Source organism: Zosterops lateralis (assembly GCF_965231275.1).
Source record: "Zosterops lateralis genome assembly, chromosome: 13".
In the NCBI taxonomy this organism is placed as follows: Eukaryota; Metazoa; Chordata; class Aves; order Passeriformes; family Zosteropidae; genus Zosterops; species Zosterops lateralis.
This window is the reverse complement of record NC_139773.1, coordinates 18,105,536-18,129,272: the sequence shown is the minus strand read 5'-3', so window position 1 is coordinate 18,129,272 and position 23,737 is coordinate 18,105,536. Positions and strand designations below refer to the sequence as shown.

The window sequence follows — 23,737 nt, the reverse complement described above, 5'->3', positions numbered from 1 at the left end:
GCTTTGTTGTCTTTTTTCAGACGAAAAAAAAAAAAAAGAAAAAGATTGCTTTCTACTAAATTGGTGTAATACCCTGTCTTTTTTTCTTAATATACATAGAGAGTATCAGGTATCATTTCCCCAGTAACGCTCAGAGACTCGGTATGAAATTCAAGCCCACGTTTGGGCTTCGTCTCTCTCGGGGGTTTAACAGGAGAATCCCAGGACGTGGTTTTCCCACGTGGAGGCAGCAGGCAGCCCATGAAATAGGGCAGGCGTCTCACAGCCATATCCTGCACCACCTTTGGGACCTCTGCTCGGGGTGAAGCTGGCACAGGGGTGGGAGTGTGCAGCCACCCGTGCCCGTGGCATCAGGTGCCTGCTGGGGCCATCGTGGTGCCAAAAGTAAACTTTGGAAGTGTATAAAGCAAGGTGAGAGAGGGGAAAACAGGACATGTTGCTTCCCTTCTGATCTGCCCCACCACCCCCTGCAAAGAGAGTTAGAGATACTAAACTCATGTAATTGCACCTCTTCTTGTTACCTGTCAGGCTCTGGATCTGGCACAGACCACGTTCCCATGCTCACTTAGGAGCTGGCAGAGGCTGCCAGGGGAGAGGATCTGGGCAGAGAGTCCCAGATCCAGGATTACAGCCTGGCTCCCCACTCCTCTCCATCCTGTTCAATCCCAGTTTTGGCCCATGTGCTGTCAGCCTGGCGTGGGCCAGCATGGAGCAGCTCAGCAGCAGCACTGCCTGGCGAAGAGCTTCAACACTGCTCTCATTTTATTTGTGCAAATGAGAATGTCTCTCTCCCCCTTTCTGTCTGCCTAAACTTTTTGACTTCTGATTTCCTTGTTTCTCAAGGGTTCTGTGTCACAGCGTGTGAAGTGCCAGGCAGTGACCCCATGCAGTGCCAGCCCCTTGCTTCACAGATCTTTAGATTCTGCTCCAAAGCCATGGGATGAGCAGACCATGTACTTCATTTTGCAGCCTGCAGCAGATCTGAGACAGAAGATGCTTGTTTCACTGTCCCTTTCCCCCACAATATTTCAAGCTTTTGCACTCCTGGGCTTCTGGCCCATGATATTGTCCTTTTATTTAACTAACAAAACAATGCAAGAATCTCCCTCTGCAGATTAAGAATTCCCATTTAAATCAATCCAGTAGCATTAGTCAGAAACAGGAATAGTCCATTCAAAATTACTTTGAAATCACAAACTTATTTGAACTTTAGTGGAGCTTTTAGTTTTACAGAGTTTAGAAACTAATAAATTATGTAGCAGGGCTCATGAAAATCTACCCGAGTCTGCTTATCCAAAAGAATATCCAACATTTTGGTTTTGCAAGAAAATAAAAATAATTGTTTACACATGTTTAGGAGCCATTGGCAAGCATATAAAACTGATGGTTAAGGAGGCAAACATGTCAATAATTGCACTTTAAGAGACGAGAGAGGCAAATAGGCGGGTGCATGAGGAAAGCACAGAGAACACTGATCTGGCCTTGCTATTATATCAGATGTCACCGTTGTATCGCACCCTCCACTCGAGAGCAGCACAGTCACTTAACAACCCAGACCTGCTCCGTGTTGGTAATTTAAAACCAGAGTTTCAGAGCAGAGTCAAGGATTTGCTGCCTGGTTTTTTTTTGTTGTTCTTGCACATGAGATTGTGTTGATGAAGCTGATGGCAAGTCAGGGGATGCGGGTAGTGGTGAATGGTTCTGCTGAGCTGTGAAGATGCTTTTGCAAAAGGGTCGTTGCTGCTGAAACCTGAGAGAATGTGAAAAAGGAGAGAAGAGCTCGTGTTTCAAGGCGCTGGTTTTGGAGCGAGCAGGGATCCATGCAGAACAAGGAGATGCTTTTCTCCATCCTGAATTTCAGGGTGGGAGGTGATAAGGCAGAGGCGAGGAGAGAGTGTTGAGTTTGCTTTGAATCCCCTGGACACCATTAAGAGTTTCAAAGTTTGTCATGTGCACAGTAACTTCTCCTGCAGAAAGACCTTTCCCTCCCTTGCCTTGCATGCCATCCCTGCCTGCCAGAACTGAATCTGAAATTCAGGGGCTTGGTGGCAGGGCTGTGCTGGCTGGTGGGGTTTGGCACTGTGATGCCAAGGCGCCTGTGGCTTTTGTGGCAGCCTTGTGCCATCATGCCAGCCACTGTCTCTGATCCATGGGCACTATCACTCACTGAGTGGCCAGTCCTTTTCCTTCTGGGCCTGTGCAAGGGCCTGGCTGTGGGGACAGCCACCTCCCTGATGCTTTCCTGCCGGGTCAGGGAATGAACCGTCTGTTCCCTGTTCTATGTTAGAGCAGCCTTGGGAGCTGAAAGCTGGGGAACCCCGGCTCTGGCACAGCATTTCCCATCTCGGCTGTGCCTTTGCTCTCTGCTTGTGCACTGCTGTTTCCTGCTCTGTGTTTGTGTCGCTGATGCCCTCTGTGGTGAGGCTGTGATCTGGTCAGGGCTGTGAAATACGTGGGGAATGCAAATAACAGTGCATCCTCTGCTCGGCTTGCTGTCATGCTCTCAGGATGCCTTGCTGTGGATGGAGCTACTGTGAGTAATTAGCTCAGGAAAGGTCTTTGCCCTTTCCAGCTACACCAACAGGTTTCATCCTGCCTTCTTTAGAGATGGGGGAGCCCACAAGGACTTGGAGCTTGTCCTAGAATGGCTCTTTGTGCTGTGAATGCTTCCAGCTTCCACAGTGTTCAACAAGCGACCTCCTGGGATTTGCTCAGTCTGATCTCAAACATCTGAAAATTATTTGGGGCAACTTCTTTGGCTTTTCAGGCTCTTCGCCTTCCTCAGCTTAAATCTGTGTCCCCAGTGAAGCTGGGTGTTTTTGGGCTCTGTGTCAGGTGGCTGAGAGGTTGTGTTATCCCTGTCAGAGACCTCCTGCAATCGTTTAACGAGTGGATGTGGTTTATGCTCCCTGATGGAAAAATCACTTTATATAACCTCCTGTCCAAAAGGAAGGGGAATAAAAAATTCTGAGCTAGTAAACTTTACTGCCAGCAAGATGTGGGGCTGTTACACCCAATTCTCCTCTTCTTTAAATGTAAATTTTCTGGATGCCCTAAAGAGCCAATTTGCACTTTACTGCAGTGCAGTGCTTTTCTCCTTAGGGTCTGGGTCAGGCTCAAGGAGATTTAAGAGGGCACCAGCTGGATTTTTAGGCTGCCAATTTCATCAGCCTGAAGCTTGTTATAATCTGTTGGAGAACATCTTTCAGATCCATATATCTCTTCTTTCCATATCCTCCCATTTGCAGAAGGATTTGAATGAAAAACAACCCACCGCTGGAAAAGCAGGAGCTATTTTTCATGTGCATGGCCCAACCTGCATCCAGGTTTTTGGTCCTGATACTCACTTATAAAATCCCACTATAAAATCCTCCAGTCCTGCGCATCTTCTTTTGGCTTTATTGGAGCAGGACTGGAGTGGTTATCCTTGGTGGTGAGTTATGCTGCTGATTTAGGCTGTGTTATACTGGGAATAACCCCAGCAAATCAGAAGGGGGCAAATTTGTGCTGCTGTGAGGCAATTTGCAGGTGGATGTTGTGCTGTTGGTGTGATGAGGAAGGACCTGGTGCCACCTCAGTCTCCCCAGCAGCGCTCCTGACAATCCTGCACCAGAAAAAGCGGGGTGGACCCAACTGCTCCCACAATATCTCGCCTTGCCACAAGCTCAGAGCAAGCCGTTGGCAGCTTATTTCATCCCTCTGTGATTAATGTTCCCTGTCTAGAACAGGAGTAATAATACAGGCTTCATCTGTCGGGACCGTGTGCTCCCAGGGCAGGGATGGCCCTGCTGGCTCCAGGTCTGGATCAGGTCCAGGAGGATGAGCCAGGATGTGACTGAGGTCCTTGGCGATGGATGTCACCGCTAATTACAGCGCTGAGATTAGTCACTGAAACACGGGAGGGAAAGCCAAAATTGTGTTTCCCAAATGGAAAAAGACAATGCAGGGGTATAAGCAAGTTCTTTTGAAGCCCTGAATGTGAATCACAGTGTCAAGTAAAAAATAATTAAACTTATTTTTTTTTTAAATGTACTTCAAAGTGTCTTTTAAGCTTCCCATTAATTCGAAGTTCTTTCTCTCAGCACTAAATAAATCTCTTGGTTCAAAAGCACAAGTGCTAATTGGTTTCTCTGAGTATGCCTGTCTGCTTGATCAATAGGGGAAGTAGTTTTTGTTAAATATTTGCACATATAGTCACATATTATATTGCTCAGGGAGATGGTAAATGTTTCTCAAAAGGAGACTTGTAGAATGAGGATTTCAGTAATTTTCTTGTGGCCTTTATGTCAGAGCTAATCACGCTTCCTCCCTCCATCCCCTTGCAGAAAGCAAAGCAGTTTTCCCTCGCGCGCTGCCGGCGTCGAGACGAGCGGGCTGTTCAGCTGCCTGCCTGACACCCGGCTCCAACTGCAAACTCGAGCTGCCACCAGCAGAGTTGTACAGTTCCTGCCTTGAGCAGGGAGTGGCTGTGAGCTGTGCTGCCTCGCAGTCCTCTTTGGGAGGTACCTGGGATGTTGTGTGGGATTAGCAGGGTTTGGATACACAGCCAGCTGTTGGAGAGGCATGGGGCTTTCAGACTCCCTGAGTGAATGTGCACATTCACTCAGCAATTTCCTTGCTATCTCTCAATTAATTGCACTTTTACTATTTCCATGTGCCTTTGGAGTGTTGTTTGCTTCCAACTTTGCAGGATCATTTCCGTGCCTCACTGCTAACTGCAATCAGTTCTTTATGCTGATGGAATTGGGTCCCTCTCTCCCCTCTTGCCCCCTTATCCTGTCTGTCTCCTCTGAGCTGATCTCTTGAGCAAACACCAGGAACCTTCTTGTCCCACCACGGAGATTCCTCTGAGAGCATCTGTCGCTTTGTTTCTCATCCTGAGCATCCCAGGAAAAGAGGGCACTGTGTTCAGAGTCTGCCTTTGAGACAGATGAAAGACAGAGCTTGGTTTCTCCCAGATCCCCAGATGGGGTGAACTAGCTTCCCCCCATACATCTGGTTAGTTGGTCACCCAGCCCTGAAACTGCAGGAAGGAGGCAGCAGGATTTCTTCAAGGTCTGATAAGCATCCCATGAGAAAGACTGAGCTGAGCTGGAATTTGGATTCTTCTGGACACTGCAAGGTGTCTACAGGTTACAAACCAGCTGCACAGTGTCACACCTCAAGGCACAGTCCTGCTCTTGAGTGCAGCCCAAGGAGAGCCCAGGATCAGTGTCTGTCCCCACTCCAGCAAGTGTCTGAGGACCCCAGCCCTAATTAGGAGCGTCATCACTGCTGCAGTTGGAGCAGCCTGGAGTGAGGATGCAGACCGAATGTTTATGGAGGCAAACATGATTATCTCCAATCACAGGCCTTAATGATGGTTGTTATAATGACAGCAATTGTGGGAAGGGCATGTAATTATGTTGATTCTTCCTTTTATTGTACATATAATAATAAGCTGTTTTATCTAAGAGTACAGGGGTGCTGGGGGAAGATGGGGCATTTATTTAATTCTGGATTTTTTTCTGATTGCGCATTAGGCTAAATCCTGGAATTTTCAATCTTTCTGGAGTCAGAAGTCCCTCTTGGCTCAGTATCAGGATGCAAGGGTTCTTATCCTACCTAACTCACCAGAGTAGCTACACAGGGAATGGGGCCCCAGCATGGTGTTGAGACTCTGGCCACTTTGCAGAAAAATGCAGAGCATTCATCTAATTCCTTAATTTTCACCAAAAAAAAGTAATTGATGGGTTTGTGCTGGCTGCAGTCTGACTTGCTGAGAGGACCCCAGGGCTATCTCATAAAAAAGGAGTCACAGTGAGCAATAGATCACCGAGATGGCTGGAGCTAGCCTGACATTTTAAGACTTAATGGGTTAATAAAGTGTGTGTTTTAGGTGCCTGTCACTAAGTGGGGTTTGTCCATTCCTTGCACACACTCATACCTTGTTGGCAGTACCTTTGGCCTGGCCCTGCAGTACCACTGCTTTGTCTGCTCCGTCCATCTGCCTCGGCTCAGGTTGCACTCAATGTTTATCCCCCGTAATCCAATTTAAGTTGCCGTAGAAAGCAGTGGGGATTTACAGAAAGAAAGAAAAAAATCTCCCTGGGTTTGCAGAGCAGAAAAGACAGACTTTTTTCATTCTCTTTCTTTAGTGTAACTGCCTCTTCTCATCTCTGTTATTCTTACCATGCATTAACAGTCTGCCCTCCACCCTGCTTTTGAGCCTGATGTGGGGGGATCCTGTCCTTGGTGGGGTCTGTATTAGGGAGGCATTACAAAGCCTGTGCTGTGGCTGGTGTTTGCCAAGAGATATTGCTTGTGTGCATCCCAATTCTGTGAGCATCTGTGGAGTTGGTTCCACAGAGCCTGTTAAAAAGGAAAGAAGCTGTATCACAGGTTGGGAAACCACTGCTTGAAGGGCCAATGCACAAGTGAACTGTTAGAAAGGCTTTCTCCATATTTGGACAAAACTGCAGTTTTCTTACTCTCCTGGAATTTCTTCACCATTGCTCTTCTTTAAAAAAACCCAGTTCACCTCCATCCCTGCATTTACAGCCTTCAAACATCTATATAACTCCTGTTTCTTGGTCTCTTTTTCTCTTTCACGTCTGGGTATATTTTGGCCAATCTTTAAGCAATAGTTCTATTTCTGTCATCTTCTGTAGTGTCTGATCACGACTGTAGGGCAAATTATACCCTCAAAAGGTGTGCTGTGACCAAGTGAACCATAACATGCCAAAGAGGAAGCATTTAAACGTTCTGTTGGCAAAAGAAGTAAATTAGGACGTATCTGTGCGATGGGGAAGTGAGGGCTTGCCTATTGTTGGTACAAATTCTGCAATAACTTATCTCTCGTGGATATCATTTAGCGTAATTGCTTTGCAAGGAACCTTTTGTGTGGCTGAGCCGGAACATTGTGCATTTGTATTTTGGTGCTTAACTTGCTCTTCATTAAGGGCTGAATAGCACCGTGCTTTGCCTGTTACAGCATGAGAGAGACCAAAGCGACAGAAGGGCACGGTGTTGCGTGCGAGAGGCAAACAGCCTCGTGCTCTGCCAAGCGGGAGAAGTGTCGGGAAGATGCCGGTGGCAATATGGTCTGACTCGGGAGCTGCTGGTCCCCCCTTCACCCCCGCCGGCTGTGCTGCAAACGGGCCTGGGGCACGGCACAGCCCCTCTGCCTGGTTATGTGGGGAGAGGAATGGCTTTCCAGCACTGCTGTGCACTTCTGCTCCTGGGATGGGAATGGTTGATGCCCTATGCTTGTGCAAGTTTTAATTGTCTAATGCTGCGCAGCTGCAATGGGAGGTGAAGAGGGAATCTTCAGGGGAGTATGGAGTGGAGCTGTGGTTTGGCAAGCTGCTGGAGGGGTTGTCTGCCTGTCCCCTTCGCTGGAGCCTCCAAAGGCGGCCTTGAAGGACTTTGCCTGTGGTTGTGCTTTAAGAAATTACACCACCAGGTTCAGAGAGTAAAGTCTTGGGAGGGAAAGTGTCCCTGGGTTTTGGGTTCTCTGAAACAGTTGCACTTTGTAGCACATCCAAAATGTTTCTATCATTCCTTGTTTCCTGCCCTAGGAGTTGACTCTTACTGCTGCTCCTGGACATGCCGCTGACTCTGCCCTACTCTCTTCATTTTAGATTTCGGCCGTTCCTCCGAGCTGGCGTTCGTTGTGGAGCCTAGTGATGACATAGCTGTGCAGGAGCAACCCTTGATCCTCTACTGCCAGGTGGAGGGCATCCAGCCCATCACCATCACGTGGCGGAAGAACGGTGTGATGATCATGGACAGTGAGAATGCCTTTATGTTGGCCAACGGGTCTCTCTACGTCTCCCGCTTCCAGAGGGTGCGGGGAGATGGGTCCTCGGATGAAGGCGAGTACGACTGCATGGCACAGAACCACTACGGGCTGCTGGTGAGCCGCAAGGCAAAGATTCAGGCAGCAAGTAAGTACAGGCACTGTCCCACCCCTACCTCACAGGGCAATCCCACAAGGATTTGTTGGGAAGCAGGAGGGGCAGCACAGTGGGTGCTGGGTTTTTATGGAGGGGGTATTAAAGAGACGAAAACCCTGGAGCTGGTGTTGCAATCTGGCTGGCATCTAATCTGTGTAGCTGTCCACATGTGAAAGAAGAGCTCATCGGCTTTTTTGGGTAGAAAACTAAAAATCGTCTTCTAACAGCAAATTCTCTGTGTTGGAGGTGTAAGTTACATTAAAATCATATGGTGAAGTAGTCTGTGGTTTGTATCTCCTGCGATGAGTTTGGAAGCCCCTTTGCTGTGCAGCACAGCTGGGCTCTGCCTGGCAGGCAGCACTTCCCAAACCATAGGCAAAGACCTCCTGAAGGTCATGGTATCTTTCATTTTGTTATTTAATGCTGGCAGTGTAGAGGCAGCAAGGTCTTATTTACTACCTGACGTGGCAGTGCCTTTGGGGGCAAGGCTAACAACACCAGACAGATTGTCTGATGGGGGAGCCTGGAGGAGGAGAGAGATGAAAATGCCAGTGAGGGAATGAAATTTAAAGGTGGGGGAGGAAGAATTCCAGGGCAGGCTGTGACTCCAGCTCTGCACGCTACCTGACGTTAGCCCATTGCATTGCCCTGGGCAGAGCAATTGGTCCTGTTGCATCTCCTGGTTCTCCCTTGTCAGCTCTGGTTGCTGGTTGGTGTTTGTCCCAGGACCGATGGCAGAGCTGGGGGGGGTCCATGGTAGTTTCTGTCCCTGTTGTCTTGGTGGCTCTCTTTGCTCACAGACTGTCTGGGGGCTCTGGGAGTGCAGCCACTGATCCTTTTCATGTTTAACCAGAAGTTGCTGCTGGATGTAATTTCTATGTGAATGTGAGGATTTCTGTGTGGGTGTGTGGTATGGCTGTGACACCTGGCAGAACACTGGTTGCTAAGTTTTGCTGAAGAGTTCTCCAACTTGTTTGGAAGATGGCTACTGCTCCTCTTTCTGTGCAAGCCTCTTACCAATGCTTCTGTTGCAATTGCAAATATCACCATGATTTTTTGGTGCAAAGCAGGCAAAGTCTGGGGCTGAGCTCTTGTCTGCATTTCCCAAACTGGGGGGCCTTTTGAAACGTTTCCTCCCGCTCCCTGCAGTGCCAGGGCTGGCTGGCAGCCCACCAAGGGAACACTCCAGCCCTCGTGTATAACAATTCCCAAGTGCATGAAGTGGCCATCTGCAAACCTAGCTTTTCAGGAGTGTAAGAAGTGACATTGTCCAGGAGCCAAGGGCTTTGGGGCCGTGCCAGATTAGCAGCTGGATCTCAAACTTGTCAGTCTTGTGGTGCTAAACCTTGGAGCACTTTTGGTGAATGGCTCTGGCATTTATGAGCTGGAAGCCGACTCATGCACAAGCACAATGCCAAACTTCTTGGACCTGTAAACTGGAGACATGAGAGCCAGAGGAATTACCTTTGAGATTGTGGATTGTCAATAAACACTGTTATCTTGGCTCCTGCATCAATATGTATGTGATGTGCTGTGTGTCCCTGAATAGCGTTTCCTTTTGTAGCTGTAGTTTCACATGAATCAAAATGAAAAAGGGATCATGTTGAAAATGCTCTGGACTCTATTCTGGCGCCAGGCTTGGTTTGTTGCCAGCCCTGAGAAAAGGTCTGGGTGAAGCCAGCACAAACAGGGGGCCCCCCAGCCTTGATGCCACAGGTGCCTGCAGATAATGGGAATAAAACAGGATGTTGTGGGCAAATGTAACCTGCTGCTTAGGGCAAGTTCCCCTGCTGTGCCTGAGCCGCATGAACACACACTTGCACTTAGGACTCTGCTTAATTGTAGATGAAATCTCCTGAGAATGAATCACAGTTTTACCCTGAGCCCCTAAGTCTCACAGTGGTTACACACAAGAGATAGTGATTTTCCTTGCTCTGAGTCCCGATCAGCAAGTCAAAGGAGAAGGGTAATTATGCCCATTTTAGGGACCTTTGCATGGAAGGAATGGGTGCTGGCTGCCTGGAAGGGAAAAAAACCCAAGCGTTAAGCAGACCTTTGCCGAGCAGAGTAAATACTGCCGGTGGGTAAAACCTCATCCCAGTGCTGATCTCCTCTTCCCTCTGAGCCTGACATCTGAACACAAAAGCAAAGGAGAAATAAAAAACCTTTCACAAACAAAAATCTTGAAAGTTGATCAAGGCCGTGCTACTGAGGAATAAAAGAGATCTGACAGAGCGGAGCCCCTCGAGAGCTCTGTTGCACTTTTCGCTGTCTTCAAAGGCAGGCTGTTAGTCTCATATCACTGTTACAGACCCTGGCTTTGTATTATTGCTTGGAATATAATCTTCTTGGCTCGGAGGAATGTACATATTTGCATTCAGGAAATGTGGGCTGGATATCATATTTTTATGTTTCAAATTTACTTCAACACTTGGCATTGAGTAAAATTTAACTGGAAGAATATGCTGCTCTCAGCCGCTGCGCGTGCAGCCCTGATAGGCTCAAGGTGCTGGCAGTTTCCTCATCAAGCGGGTGCATCTTAAACCCTTCCTCCTAAAAATTAACTTAATTAAATTTATTTCATTAAATTCTAGGGTGTTTCTGTAGGTTGCCATTATTAATCCAAGATACTCAGCAGCAGGAAGCAGACCTTGGCCGGTTTGTGGATTGGCTGGTCAGGTGCTAAAAACATTGATAATATTTTTGTATTGTAACTTTCTTTTGAACAAGCACAAGTGTGCAAGAAGCCTACGTGTGACTGAGCTGAGTGGGGAGGCCCTCAGCATTTCTACCCTCTGCCTAACACCCCGGTTGGAATTCTTTCAGTTGCTGTTTCTGTGTCTGTTCAAACTCTGGTGTGTTAGTTTAAAAGGTTGTGGAATGCAACATGTTTTTATAATCTGATCAGGTTATTGAATACAGATCTTTTCTGTCTCTCAGTGACAGTTTCGTAGTTTCGCATGACTCTGAGCTGTCTTAATTAAAATCAGTTTCATAGTCAGAGTGTTCTCTGGAGGCGCCGCTTGGCTGTGTTTTCACAGGTCTCTGAGGAGCTGGATTCCCCCTGTGCATGCCAGAAGCAGAACATGTTTTGGCTCTCTGTGAATGAAGATACCCTCTGAGCAATTGTAACATCCAGAGTCCACTCCTGAAGAAGATGGGCTCCCCAGAACGTAGCCACCTTTCTTCTCATCATCACTCTTTGCTTAAGTTGGCCTCACTTGCTCTGATTGTGTCATCTCGTGGCATTTCCAGCCCTTTTTGCCAATGCTGTAATTTGATGGACCTGGCTCCACATCATCATAAATCACAGCCCAGCCAGTGGAGTAAGACCCATTGATTATATCACTCAATAACAAGCAGTTACCACTAATTGGAAATCACCATCAAACTGGGTATCGGATCAGGCTCTGCACGTATCCATCCTGAGACTAGCAATTTTGCCTGTTTGATCTGAATCAAAAGGAAAGAGGGGAATTAAAATGGTGCAATTTAGAGCCAGAGATTTCTTGAAGTTTGGTGAATTGGACCTGCCCAGTATTTGAAGTACTGCAGGACCTGATAACAGCTCTGGACAGATCTGAGCTTGTAATGCCATTTTCTTCACTCCGTCTTGCTGCAGGGTGATTGGTTTGTAGTTAAGCATAGCAGCACACATCCCTGTGCCCTTCTCTTCTCTCTGACCCCCTTTCCTTCTGCATCCTGTCCCAAATTCTGCTCCTCCATCCCACTGTGTGCGGTTGTCCATAGCACTTACCTTGCCAGCAGGAGGGCAGGATTGATAACTTGGGCAAGGCAGATGCTGTGACTCCTCTCTGCATTGATCCCTGCAGACAGCAGCAGCAGCTCCCCTCGCCCAGCCTGGGGACAAACACACTGTCCCCACAAACACACTGGCCACTGTGACCTGGAGGCCAAAGGTCTTTAGGTCATTGGCAGGATACAGAAGTGGGGAGGGCTGGTGCATATGCAAACTTGCAGGTTGGTTTCCCTGTCAAGCTGTGTGGCTAGGGGAGGAGGTTGGGAATCACAGGGATTTTAAAGCAGCAAAGATCTTCCCATCGTTTCAGCTCCTCTGCACAGAATATATTCAGGGTTTAACCTGCAGCCCCCTTTCCAGGCTCTGGGGTGGTGGGAAGAGCTGCTGAGCCCAAATAATGGCAGCATTTATAAGAGTGTAGAGACAAGAAGGAAGTCTAAAAGGATTAGGGAGAGACAAAGGGGGCTGATTATTTTATGGGTCACAATACAAGGCATTAGAGTGAGATCACAAAGGGATGTAATTACAAAAGAAGGCCATACTGGGGGGGATCAAACCAGGATTAGAGTGGGAAATGTTTTTACACAGTTTTGTTCCACTCATTATGAAGTTAGCATTTTAAATTAAGGTTTAAATAAGGTGGCACCAAAGTTGTCACCAAGGTATTTCCTGGGCAATGCCACTGTTGGGATGCAGATTGCAAGTCCCAGCTCAAAATGTCAAGGCAGACCTTAAACACATGGGTTTGCTGTTGGTTTCTTTTGTGCCTGTACAGTATCTGTGTTGTCAGCAGAGCCCTACCTATGGCTTGTGCTTAGGAAAAGTTAACCTGTTTTTGCAGTTGGAGATGGAATACTTTTGTGACTCCTTGTTTTACTGATGCAAAATGTGCTGCAGGTAAAGGACTGCCCTGGTGTCAGTTACAGCTCTGGAAACATCTTCCTTTGACTCCCAGGATTTTTTTTTGTTAATTCATTTGAATTTTATTGCAGTTTAACTCTTGGCATTATGTGCCAAATTCCCTCCATCCATAAATGAGATTTTTTTTTTCCCCTGTTGTGGCTCTGCTCATATTTACTGCCTTTTCTTCTCCAGTGCTTAGCAGAAGGGCTCAGCCCTGAGCCAGTGATGTTTCTATATTGTCTGTGCTTGGAGTTGCTTATGGCAAGCCCAGAGCAAATTCTGGGCTTGCAGCAGTTGATCTCAGAGGGGAAAAATACCCATGTGGAATTACTAAAGGAAAAAAAAAGGAAAGCAAAAGAAATTAAGTAAAGCAGAAACACGGTGAGAGGTTTCCAGAAGATGGATATGATGGGTGAGTGGGTTATTTCCCTCCATCAGCTCTTTTGGCTGCCCCTAGGACATGCTGTTTCACGTGATGCTGCCTCTCACATCTGTAGTGGTGCAGTAGTTGGCTCTGTGTGTGCTGCAAAACAAATGTACAAATATAGGAGTCACTGGGGGAAAATTGGAGAGCTTTGACTGGGAATTTTAGTAGATTTGCAGGATTAAAAGAGTTTGTCACTTACCACCCACTGCATTTCAGCGTCTGCATGTAGCAGCCAGGATTCATCCTGAGACTTGAGCATATTATAAGACCATATTTCTTTTGGCTGCTCATTTCTTAGCAGTGTGATAGTTATTTAAATATCATCTTGCACTTCTTTCCAAGGCTTCTAATGTGGATGCGCCAACCTTAGCTCCGGCAGCGTTATCTCTCATACAGGGGGTTCGCACTGCAGGCAGTAATGTCACTTAGTCATTTATAGAAAGCTCAGGGGAAATATATCAGAAGAATTTCATTAATGGTAGCACTGTTGAGTTATTTGTCTCAATTAACTCTTGGAGCACAGCTGAGGAAGTTCTGACATCTCTGCAGCCTGCACCTGCAGTATGAGGCAGTTCTCTGCTTCCTTTTTAACACGGGGGTGAAGCTCTGTGATGCCTGCATGGGCAATCCTGTGGGGACAGCACAGTCCCCAGCCCCACGTGCTTGTACCCTGCTCATCCCTCTGCCTGCTGCTCTGCTCCAGCCTCTCCTCAAAGTATTGGGCCACTCTCCTGTATCATTTTAGTCAGGAGGGCAGGTGGCTGCTTATATGGCTTTCACTCTCATTTTGCCCTACAAGAGTCCCAGCTGGCTATGGTGTGGCCAGTGATGTCCATGCACCTGCTGTCCTTCAGATTCCCTTCTCTGAACCCAGGATGTGTTTATGGTCAATGCCATGATTTGCACACTTCTGTGAACACCTGAGGGGCCAAGCTGGGACCCAGGTTAGCTGGCCATGGTGTTTCATCTGCACTGTTGCTTCTCTCTGAGGGCTGCACAGTGCTGGGGCCAGGCTGGGGCCCAGGTGGGAGAGGAGCTGCTTTTCTGCCACTATTCATTGGCAAGACTGTAAGTAGGAATCAATTTTGTGGGGCATTTGACCAGAGCAATCAATGCTCTTGATCAAGTGAGTAACCATTGAGATTGGAATTTAAGGACCTTGCTTTGAATGTTTGGGGCCTTTGGGTGCAGTAGTGATACAAGTGAGGTCAGACCTCACAAATCCCTTCTTATGGGTGAGTCTCTGCACAGGTGTCAAAGCTGCTTTCCCAGAGCTGGCAGGATGGGACCTGGGAGAGACATCAGGCAGAGCTTCCTGACATCAAGGGATGCTGGATCTGAGCTCTGTGCACCTCCTCTGGTTTTGGCTCTACCCACCATGGCAGCCCTGTTGCTGGGAAGGGGCTCTGCTCCCACTCCTCCTAGGCACAGCATATGGTTTTCAGAGAGGTTCTTGCTTTAAACCCAATTTTACAGTTGGGTTGACTGAGGCAAAAGGAGGTCAAACGATTCGCCTGAGGTCACCCAATAAGTGGCTCAGATTAAATCTCAACCCACGACTCTGCCCGTTCCCAGCGCTGGCTGTGCTGGCCGGACCAGATGGCCTCCTGAATGCAGCGTCAAGATCCTCGGCTTTTTCCCCACCTCATTGTTCTCCATTGTGGGCTTCTGAATGCAGGACCTTGAAAGTGAGAGTCATTTGGATTTGCTGAGTCCAAGTTATTCTGTTTAATGACATGGATTTGCAGGAGAGGGTTTAAACACACTGTTTGCTACTGAGGTTGGAATTTTGAAGAGATTTACCTCTTTGCTTTGGTTTTCTGATGTTAAAACACTCTCTGCCAGACCAACTAAAATTGGTCCCTTACCCTTTCAGCTGCCCTGCTGCTTGTTCACTGACCACAGGGCTGCCCTATCTTTGTACCAGTGCAGGTTTTTCCATAGGTCTCTTGGGTCCTGATCCCTGGGATAATTCCCCAGCACGACACCTTTCTGGTCTGTTTGTGCAGTTTATGTCTTTCCCCTTAGCTTGGTTCTGGGATCACAGAAGGGAGTCAGCGCAAGGTGCTGCTGGATTGACAGTGTCACGTGTTTACCTCTGTGAATCTGCAGACTCTTCTGCTGGCTCTGGAAAAACAGATGCTGACATCTCCCTCCTGATCTGGTGTGCATCCTGTACATCACTCCTGACAGAGTGGGAGCCACAGATGAGCTTAAAGCAGGGTTTAAAAGAGCATTTTAAAGATGAGCTCCATTCCTGCTCTCCTAGACTGGAAAAGTGCATCTCTGTAACCTCTATTGGAAAGCAGGTGTACAAATGCTTGGGGCTGGGACATACAGAACAAAGACCATCTGCCCATGAAGCAGCAGTGCTTGGGTGTCTGGGGCAGACTGCAGTTCTTGGGACGGGGGGTGTTCTCCTGCACCCACACATCCCTCTGCATCCTGCCTTCCGAGGGAGGACCCGCACTCCTGCACCACTCACATGCCTCTTGAGCATGCCTTGATTAATGGTGTTTTTTTGTCAGTCCTAAGAGGCCCCATTATGTCCCTTTGATGCTGCATTTTGCACTTACCACTGTCACTGAGCTCAATGACTAATTTTCACAGGTCAAGGGAGAGGGACAATGGATCAGGCCACATTTGGAAGAAACAAATGAAATTTTGCTGCAACTGAGAGCACTAATTAAGAGTGAGGATCAATTTGGGTGTACAAAAGAGATAGTTTTAAGCTGCTGGTGTGTAAATGAGTGGCGGTGTTGCAGGAGCAGAAAAGTTCAGTGTGTGCATACTTCAGCTGTAGCATTGTACTCTGCATTTGATCAATTCTTATGTGCCTATTCATCAAGGAAAAACCAAGCATTTTCCTGCCTGCTGTGCCCAGGAAGGGCAGGGACAGCAAACCTGCCTGATCAAGTCATTGCTGATCCCTGTGAGATGTTTTTAGGCCAGGAGCAAGATCTTATGTTTCTTCAATCACCTTGCTCATCTTGGAGCATGGCACTGCAGGTTGCCTGGTGGCTTTTGAGTGCAGTGCATGGCATTCCCTGCCCAGCTCAGTGGGCAGGATGATGCCCATTTTCATCCCAAGCCATAGCTCACCTTACCAAGGATTGCACTGTTTCCTGAGACTCAGAGGAACGCTGATTTGGAGGTGTCAGAAAGGGATGGGACACAGTGAACTTTCATCAAGGAGAATGTCATGGTTTCAGAAAGGAGGACAAGGAAAACCAAGACTACACAAGCTGGATTCATATCTTTTCTAAGCATTGCAAAAGTGTGATTCAAGTTTTCCTAAGCCTTCACATACAACAAAAAGTCAGGGGTAATGTGTTTTTGGGATGGGCTGGTTGCAAATGTCCAGGTGCCCAGGCCGTACCAATTAAAATTAGTTTGCAGATGGCTTTGGTAAAATTGTGACTATTTTTGACTGGATGTGCCTTGGGTAGAAAGGTAGGAACATCAGCTGGGGCATTCTTTTGCCAAGAGGTTCTTTAGGGCCTTTGGGATTCCCATGAAGCAAAGCCTAAATTAATTTGAATCCAAATGAATTTATGGTACCAAGAAAATCTCCAAAATGATCAGGTGGAAGCAGCAGCCCATCTCATTTTCCCTTGTTATTTGGTGGTGTTTGCCTACAAACATATTTTTTCCCTGCAGCTCAGCATCTTCCCCAGAGGGCAGTGGGACATTCAGCCTCTGTTGCTCTTGTCCTGGGCTCTTGTGGTGACATTGCCCTGATGGCCAAGCAGTGCAGTCACGTCCCTTTGAGCCCCAGCATGGCAGCTCTGTCTGAGGTGAGGGCATTTATTTCCTCAGAGCAGCATCCGTGTCCAGCTCACCAGAGTTTCCCACGGCAACATGTAAAGGGGCGGGAGGGAAAGTCCTGACTGCATCTTTCATTAGTGATCCTAATGCTCAGGAGAAGAGACAGGGCCCCAAGGGGGTCAGCTTGAACTGTCTGTCAAAGAAAAGGGAGGGGAAAGAGAAGAAAAAGTCTTCACATGCTGGACTGGCCATTGGAAAGGTGACAGCAGAAATAATCCTTTTTGTAAAGCTTTTTTTCATGACCAAAGAGAAAACATTATTCTTGTCCCTTGGGACATCCAGGGGTGCTGTAGACCTTCACAAGGGCTCAGGCTCTGAAGACACCCACCATCTCTAAATGACAGGGACTGGTCAAAATACTAAATACAGAGTCTGGGCGCTACACTTAAAGGATCCAGACTTGACTGTTTGGCCAAATCTGTGTGTTGGTCGATGCCTTGGGAAGCCTGTCTCTTGCTACTGATCTCAGACAACTGTGTATCTCTAGGAATTAAGGATGGTGACATTGGTCCTCCACAGATCTTCCCATCCCCGCTGATTTTGGGGGCCCATTGCCTGCACACTGTCCTTGCCAAGCTGGTGCGGGGAGCCCTCACCCCACTTGAAGCTGTCAGAGCTCGTTACCAGCACAGGCAGCTCCTTCCCACCGCAGTGGGGCCGGGGAGGCCGGGTGCCTCGGGGCACTGCTCCGTGCTGATTGCTCTGTGCCTAATCGGGGCTGAGGAGCTGGGGCACTGCGTGGACCTCACGCCGCTGCCAGCTGTCGATTTTCATGAGCCTCCTGGCTCTGACTTTTCTGAGACCTTTGAGCTTGTGCCCAACCATCCGGGAACCAGCCAGAGGGGTCAGTTCAGTCAGAAGTTCTTACGTGGGAAAACAGAAGTCCCTGTACCATATATATTCATATGTAAAAGCCTCTTGGAGAAGGAGTTTTAAAAGCCGGCACGGTGTAGGTGCACAGGAGGTGTTTTTGTTGTTGTGCTGGGGAACGTGTATGAGCCTTTCTGCTTTAGACAGTGGTTTGCATGTGTTTGAAGCACCTCGATGATTCACACTGCTGCATCCCGTGGGGAAAGTGGATTTGTTCTCCTACAGCTCCCTGCCCAAGGGGAGCCTGCTTAATATTTCTTTTACTAACTAGGTTCTCCCAAGAATGAGAGATTACCTGATCTTCCAAAAGCATTTCCAATGTGCGGAGAAGTCTGGATGACTCACAACTTTTAATTAGCTCTCCTGACAGAGGCAAGGATCCCTCCCTTTCTCCCTCCTTCCCTAACAGAGGTGGTGATTAGAATTACAATGAAGATAATCCAAACTGTATGTGTAGGGTTTTCAGTAAGCGGAGAACAAAGCAGGACATCCATCTGGTGAGTGTGAGCCCATAATACCTTTCTGCTCATTTCTCCAGTGCAACAGGAGCTGCTTGGGACGGAAGCGAGCTCATTATTTTGGAAAGGCTTGCTGACACGCAGAGCGGGGCTGGCTTGTAATCTCCGAGGCACTGAAACCACTGCTCAGGAAGGAGCATTGCTTTTAATTTTAAGTCTACCTTTGTATTTCTTCTTGTTAAAATCTGCAGCAATGAGGGATACCGGCCTCTTCTGAGCCTGTCCTTAATTAGTGTGTGAAAAAGAGATGCCCTTAGTTTTAGCAAGGCTAATCAAAGCCGTAAGGGAGTTTTAAAAGGCAGCCAAGCTAAGCCTGTCCTGTGCAAACATTCCAGCAGCAGTGGGGAAATGCATTAGCTGGGGACAACCTCCTTTTGGAGTGATGCTATTTCCCCTCTCTTAAAATCTTCTCTGTCTGACAGAGCTCCTGCCTCAAAACTTTGGCTTCCCTTTATGTCCTGTCTTTGCAGAGGGACTCTTGCCTGTGCCACAGCATCGGCTTTCCCATGCTGAGCCCTGCAGCAGGCAGGGAAGAGGCAGAGTTTGCAGCAGAGAAAAGCAGCGTTGGGCCCTCAGCCACGGTGCTACTGTGCTTTACGGTCAGCTGGGTTTTGCCAGGCTGCTCCAGCACGGAGAGAGGACGGGTGCACTGTGAGAAAAGGACAACAAAAAGCCGTTGTGGCGGAGCAGCCGGCGCTCCGAGCTGCCGCTCGCCGCCATGCCGGCAGCGCAACGCATGCCTCGACTCCTGCCATGGCAACAAGTTCATCCTTAGGCCAGGACAACGCCTGGCTGCAGCGTGGCAAAGTGGCCAGGAGCTGGTCCAGCCTGCAGCATCCACAGCAGGACACAGGGAGACAGGAGGGATGGGGTGAGGTTTCATGCCTGCAAGGTGCTCTGCCAGCTTCGAAATTCAGGCTGGTGGTTTCCCTACCCCAAAAGCACAGGAGAGCTGCAGGGAGATGCTTCTGAGGTCACAAGCTGGGCAGCACCTGTGTGTGGGGTCGTGATGGCTCTTTGCCCTCCAACACAAAGACCTCAGGAAGGAAGGTGAAGAGCCCAGATGCAAAGAAACGTTGTCCAAACACGAGGAATCCCTTCCTCTTATTAGTCTTTCGAGCACTAAAAAAATGCCCCCCTGCGTACCAGGGCCAGGCACAGCCTTTGCCTGGAAGGAAATGTCTTTTCAAGCCGGGATGCCAAACTTGCCGCGGGCAGCCCCGTGCGAGCCAGGCGTGCCGGTGGAGTGCAGCTGGTGCGGCTCAAAGGGAAAATATGATCAGCTGTTGAATGGCAGAGATTTGAGACGTCACGCCAAGGCTTTGCGTTTTGATTTTGCGAGGCGTGCTGTGAAATTCATAGGTGGAATATTTCTAGGGAGCTGCTTTGCTTTCCAGTAAGGAGAAGTGAGGTGGAAAAGTGGAAAATAAATGAGGTTTTCTGTATTGACAGCTTCCAGCGTTAAAAACCTGGTCTGAGCTGTCTCTTTGCTCCCAAAATTGTAACGCTTGCTCTGGGTTCTTGACATTAAAAAATAAGAAATTATTATTTCCTTTAGGTCGCCTATTGACTTTTAGCTGATGCACTTAAAAAATGTTCCCAGCATTTGTGATTTGTGAGGAAAAAAAGAAGCTTGAAAACATCTCGCTTTTAGCATAACGAGAGCTAAGGTTGACAGAACTGTGAAATCCTGGAAGTTGGGGCTTCATGGCATTGCCAGACATCAGAAGGTCCTTGATGACATGATGAGAGCTGGGAAAGCTGAATAAACTGATGAGCTTCTTCCATTCTGGTCCCTTGTCATGTAAATAGGCTCCAATCTGCATGTCAGATCCCTTGGGGGAAGGAGTGTAATAACATTAAAAATAAGGCAGCAAAACCCCCAAGGTGTGTGTGTGTGTGTGTGTGTGTGTGTGTTAGCAATCTTTAAACAGGCAAAAAATATGCTTGGAGGAGTTTGGATGGGGGTGAGAGAGCTCCTCGTTACCGCTCTACTTCGAATGCAAAAAGGTGACTGCTGTGGCTTTAAAGAAAGTACTTTAATGCTACATAAATATAATTGCTTCGATGAAATGTCTTTAGCCTCCTGAGGGAAGTTGTAGTCTGTAAGCCTTTAGATATGAATGGACGACTCTGTAATTGCTATTGTTTCGGAGACACATTAGGAAGGCCTAATGCTGATCATTCCTGGCATGTTGTGGAAGCGGAGTAATGGCAATCCCAGGCAGCGGGCAGGGAGAGGGGATTAGTATGCATTTTGCAGGATGAAAAACTGACAAACGCTTCAGGACTGGAAGTTTTTCTCCTAATTAGATTGTGGGCTTGTAAATTGTATTTGATTTTTTTTTTTTTCTTCTTCTTCCCCCTTTTTTCTGCTGATATGCAGAGTGAAGGTATCTAATTCCTGGCAATTTAGGCTTTGGATAATGAGCATGAAGGCAACATCTCAGAGGAGTGCAGAATTGATGGGTTAGTACATCAGCTCTGGTTAAGTGCAAGCTCCTGATTCTGACAGGGTCCAAAACAGCTGGTTCAGAGAAAAGAGCAACATAGGGGTATTGAGAATAAGTATTTTTTTATTTTTTAAAAATTTATTAGTTGAACATGGGACATACATGAGTTGTGCTTCCATCTCTGGACTGGGAGCAGCTATGTTTAAAAAATCAGAACCTGGGCTTAAGAGGTGATTCCTAAGAGATAATTTGGGTTGTGTCCTGGTTTTGGAGACTGTAAACATCCTGTTTTCCAGCTTTTCTTCCCAGCATAGGGCCCAGAAAGGTTAGCAGACTGCCCTGGCATGGTAAGCAACTAGGCAGGAGCTGAAAAGTCTTAGTGTATCACAGCAATTCTGGCACTGGTGGTATTTTTCCTGAAGACAAGTGAAACCAGGGTCCTAAGAAGCAGCAGTTGGATGTTTCTTCCTGCAGGAAGGAAGTGGATTTCTGCCCTTGGGTTATGTGAGTGTCTTCTCTACAATGCTGGTCTCACACCATCCCATGTGCATCTCTGACTTGCTTTCTGAAGTTGGTTCCAAAATGTTTGGGAGCTGCTACCCAAAAATCTGGACAGAGAGCCTGGAAATAATTCTTCTGGGAACACAAACCAAAATAAATGGGGTTAGGTTCTTCATTGTTGCTCAGTTCTTGTGTAAGGACTGATGCAAATATCCTCATGTCCAGTGTACCATGAGCATCCTGTTACAGAACAGAAAGTAATAACTTAGGGATGCTTTCCCTTGAATGCTGAGCCTCAGGTAGTACATCTTGGTCCTACTTGGGATTTATTTTAATTCTGGAGATTTCTACTGCCTTCAGAAACTTCATGTAGAAGAGTGGGATTTTATAGCTCTAAACTGTTTGATTTTAGAGAATTGGTTTTTGCCCAGAGGCTTTTTTTTTTTAATGAAAATGAGAGGAATCATGTAATCCTTGACACACAATAGATTGTCCCAGATTAATAACACACTATTCTTCTCAGTGAAGACGATCCTGTCCTGCTGTAATTTATTCTCCATCCTGGCATGCTGTTAATTAGGATGAATAGTTAGGTGAAAAGTAACTATTCTTTTAGCCAGTGCCAGCTTTTAGCCAGTAAGTTACCCCCAAAAACACGAGGAACGAGCAGCAGCGAGTCAATGAAAACCCCAACATATAAATTGAGTTTTTGTGTCCTGGCAGTGCTTGGCTGAAAGCCAACGACAATAAGAGCCCGGCATGCCAGAATTCACAGGCAAATAACACTTTTCCACTAGAGCATCCTTACGAGACACCCTCCCAGCAGCCGTCCTTCCTTCCTGCCACTCATTCCCTTGTGTCCAAGGCGGCTGTCGAGGCGGTGAGCGAAACATCTCGGTGTTGTGATGGAGTGCCATGAAAACATGAGTGACAGAGTGACATTTTGACAGCCCCGACTTCAGGTTCCTACTGCAAATGTAAATACGTTCATTTGAATCCAATTTACACAACCAGGAGTTTTTAATGGAAAATAAAGGGGGGGGTTGGTGCTTAAAGGTGACTTTTTGGGATTTTAATCCGGGGTGTTTGTGGACTTCTTAATGGGTTCAGCTGCAAATTTCCATGGTGTTGTGGAGGTCAAAGTGGTCTCCATCCTGCTTTGCACCAGTCATGTGTTTTTATATCAAATTGCTTTGTTTTCTCACAGTTTAATGCTAATTCCTGTCTTGAGTTGAGAAATGTGGTTCACTAAATGTACCTATTGAGCAGCTGATAAAATTGAACTGCAATCCCATCCTCCTCAAATCAAGGACTCTTTAACAGCCAATAGTCCATTTTATCTTTTTCCTGAGGGGTCTAATCTGTTTCTCTTTCTGACTTGGAGACTTGCTGTGTTTTCACTGGAGAAGTCACTGAGTGTCTTGTCAGGTGGGAACAAGAATGGCTGAACTGCTCTTCAAAGGGTGATTTATTTAGACAGTCTTGGCACCTTGGGGATTTCTTATTCTTTCTTACTGCTCCTCGTAGTAATTCCTTCCTGAGATTTGGGTGAGTAGTACTGGAAGATTCAAGATTCCAGGGAAACTCACGAGTGTGTTAAATCCAAGTTGTCTTTGCAGGATTGAAAAGTGACTGAAGCCTTCCACTCGTTGCATACACATCATTTGTTGTTAGTGTTCTGTGGTTTGTGTCAGAGTCACCTTGTAGCTGCTGGTCCTCAAATGAGTGGTTTGAACCCTTGGTATTTAAAAAGTTTTGAAAACAGATTTTGGGGGGTTTGGTGGGCTTTTTGTTTATTTATTTGGGGTTTTTTTACTGCACATCTATTAGTGTATGAGATTTTTTTTCTGTACAGTACTCCATTCCTGGGCTTGTAACTGGAGTGGATAAGTTATCTTGGCTAAGAACCAGCAAATATTTAATTTTACCCACAGCTACAGAGACCACACGGACCTTGTAGCTGTATCTGTTTGACTTGGGCTGCCTTGGGACAGGGAGGTGAGAGATGGGCTCCTAGCAAAGCCCAAGTTTCACACCTGGAGTTTTGTTCCTCCAGGGACTTCAGCAGTGAGCATTGCTGTTGGTGCATGCAGAATGTCACCCAGGATTTTGAAGAAGTAGCAGATTGCTTCCTCCTTACACTGAGACCTGTGAACACCCATGAGGGATGCTAATTAAGCATCTGCTTCCTTCTCAGCTTTAAGTGAAAGGGTGGCAAGTTAAAGTGACAGTCAGACCTCATTTATCTTAATGAGGAGGGTCAGGAGTTTAATGGAGTTTTGCTTAGTGAGGGTGTTTCAGCCTACTTTGTGTTTGTTTGGGAGATGTCTCTGCATTTTAGGTCTACAGGGCTTTTTAGCTTGGGTGGTTTGGCTGCATGGGATTCAAGGATCTCTGCAGTCTTTTCTATGGAGAGAGGCTTTAGAATAAATCCAGGAGGCTTTCTGGTGTGTCTGCTGTGATTTTGTAAATGACTGGGATAATGGTATAGTGAATTCTGCAGATGACTTTTCCCTGGCCAGCGTGGGGCTCTGCTGCAT

General features: G+C 47.2%; 1 protein-coding gene across 1 annotated transcript in view; it reads left to right on the top strand.

Moving 5' to 3' along the window:
- The window catches only part of IGDCC3 (immunoglobulin superfamily DCC subclass member 3), a gene marked incomplete at its 3' end in the record, with an annotated part of 94,529 nt that overhangs the window by 2,358 nt on the left and 68,434 nt on the right, over positions 1-23,737 (top strand). Inside the window, exon 2 of the mRNA XM_083871228.1 lies at positions 7,623-7,928. Coding sequence (XP_083727354.1) covers positions 7,623-7,928 — 306 coding nt within the window. The remainder of the gene's footprint in view (positions 1-7,622; positions 7,929-23,737) is intronic.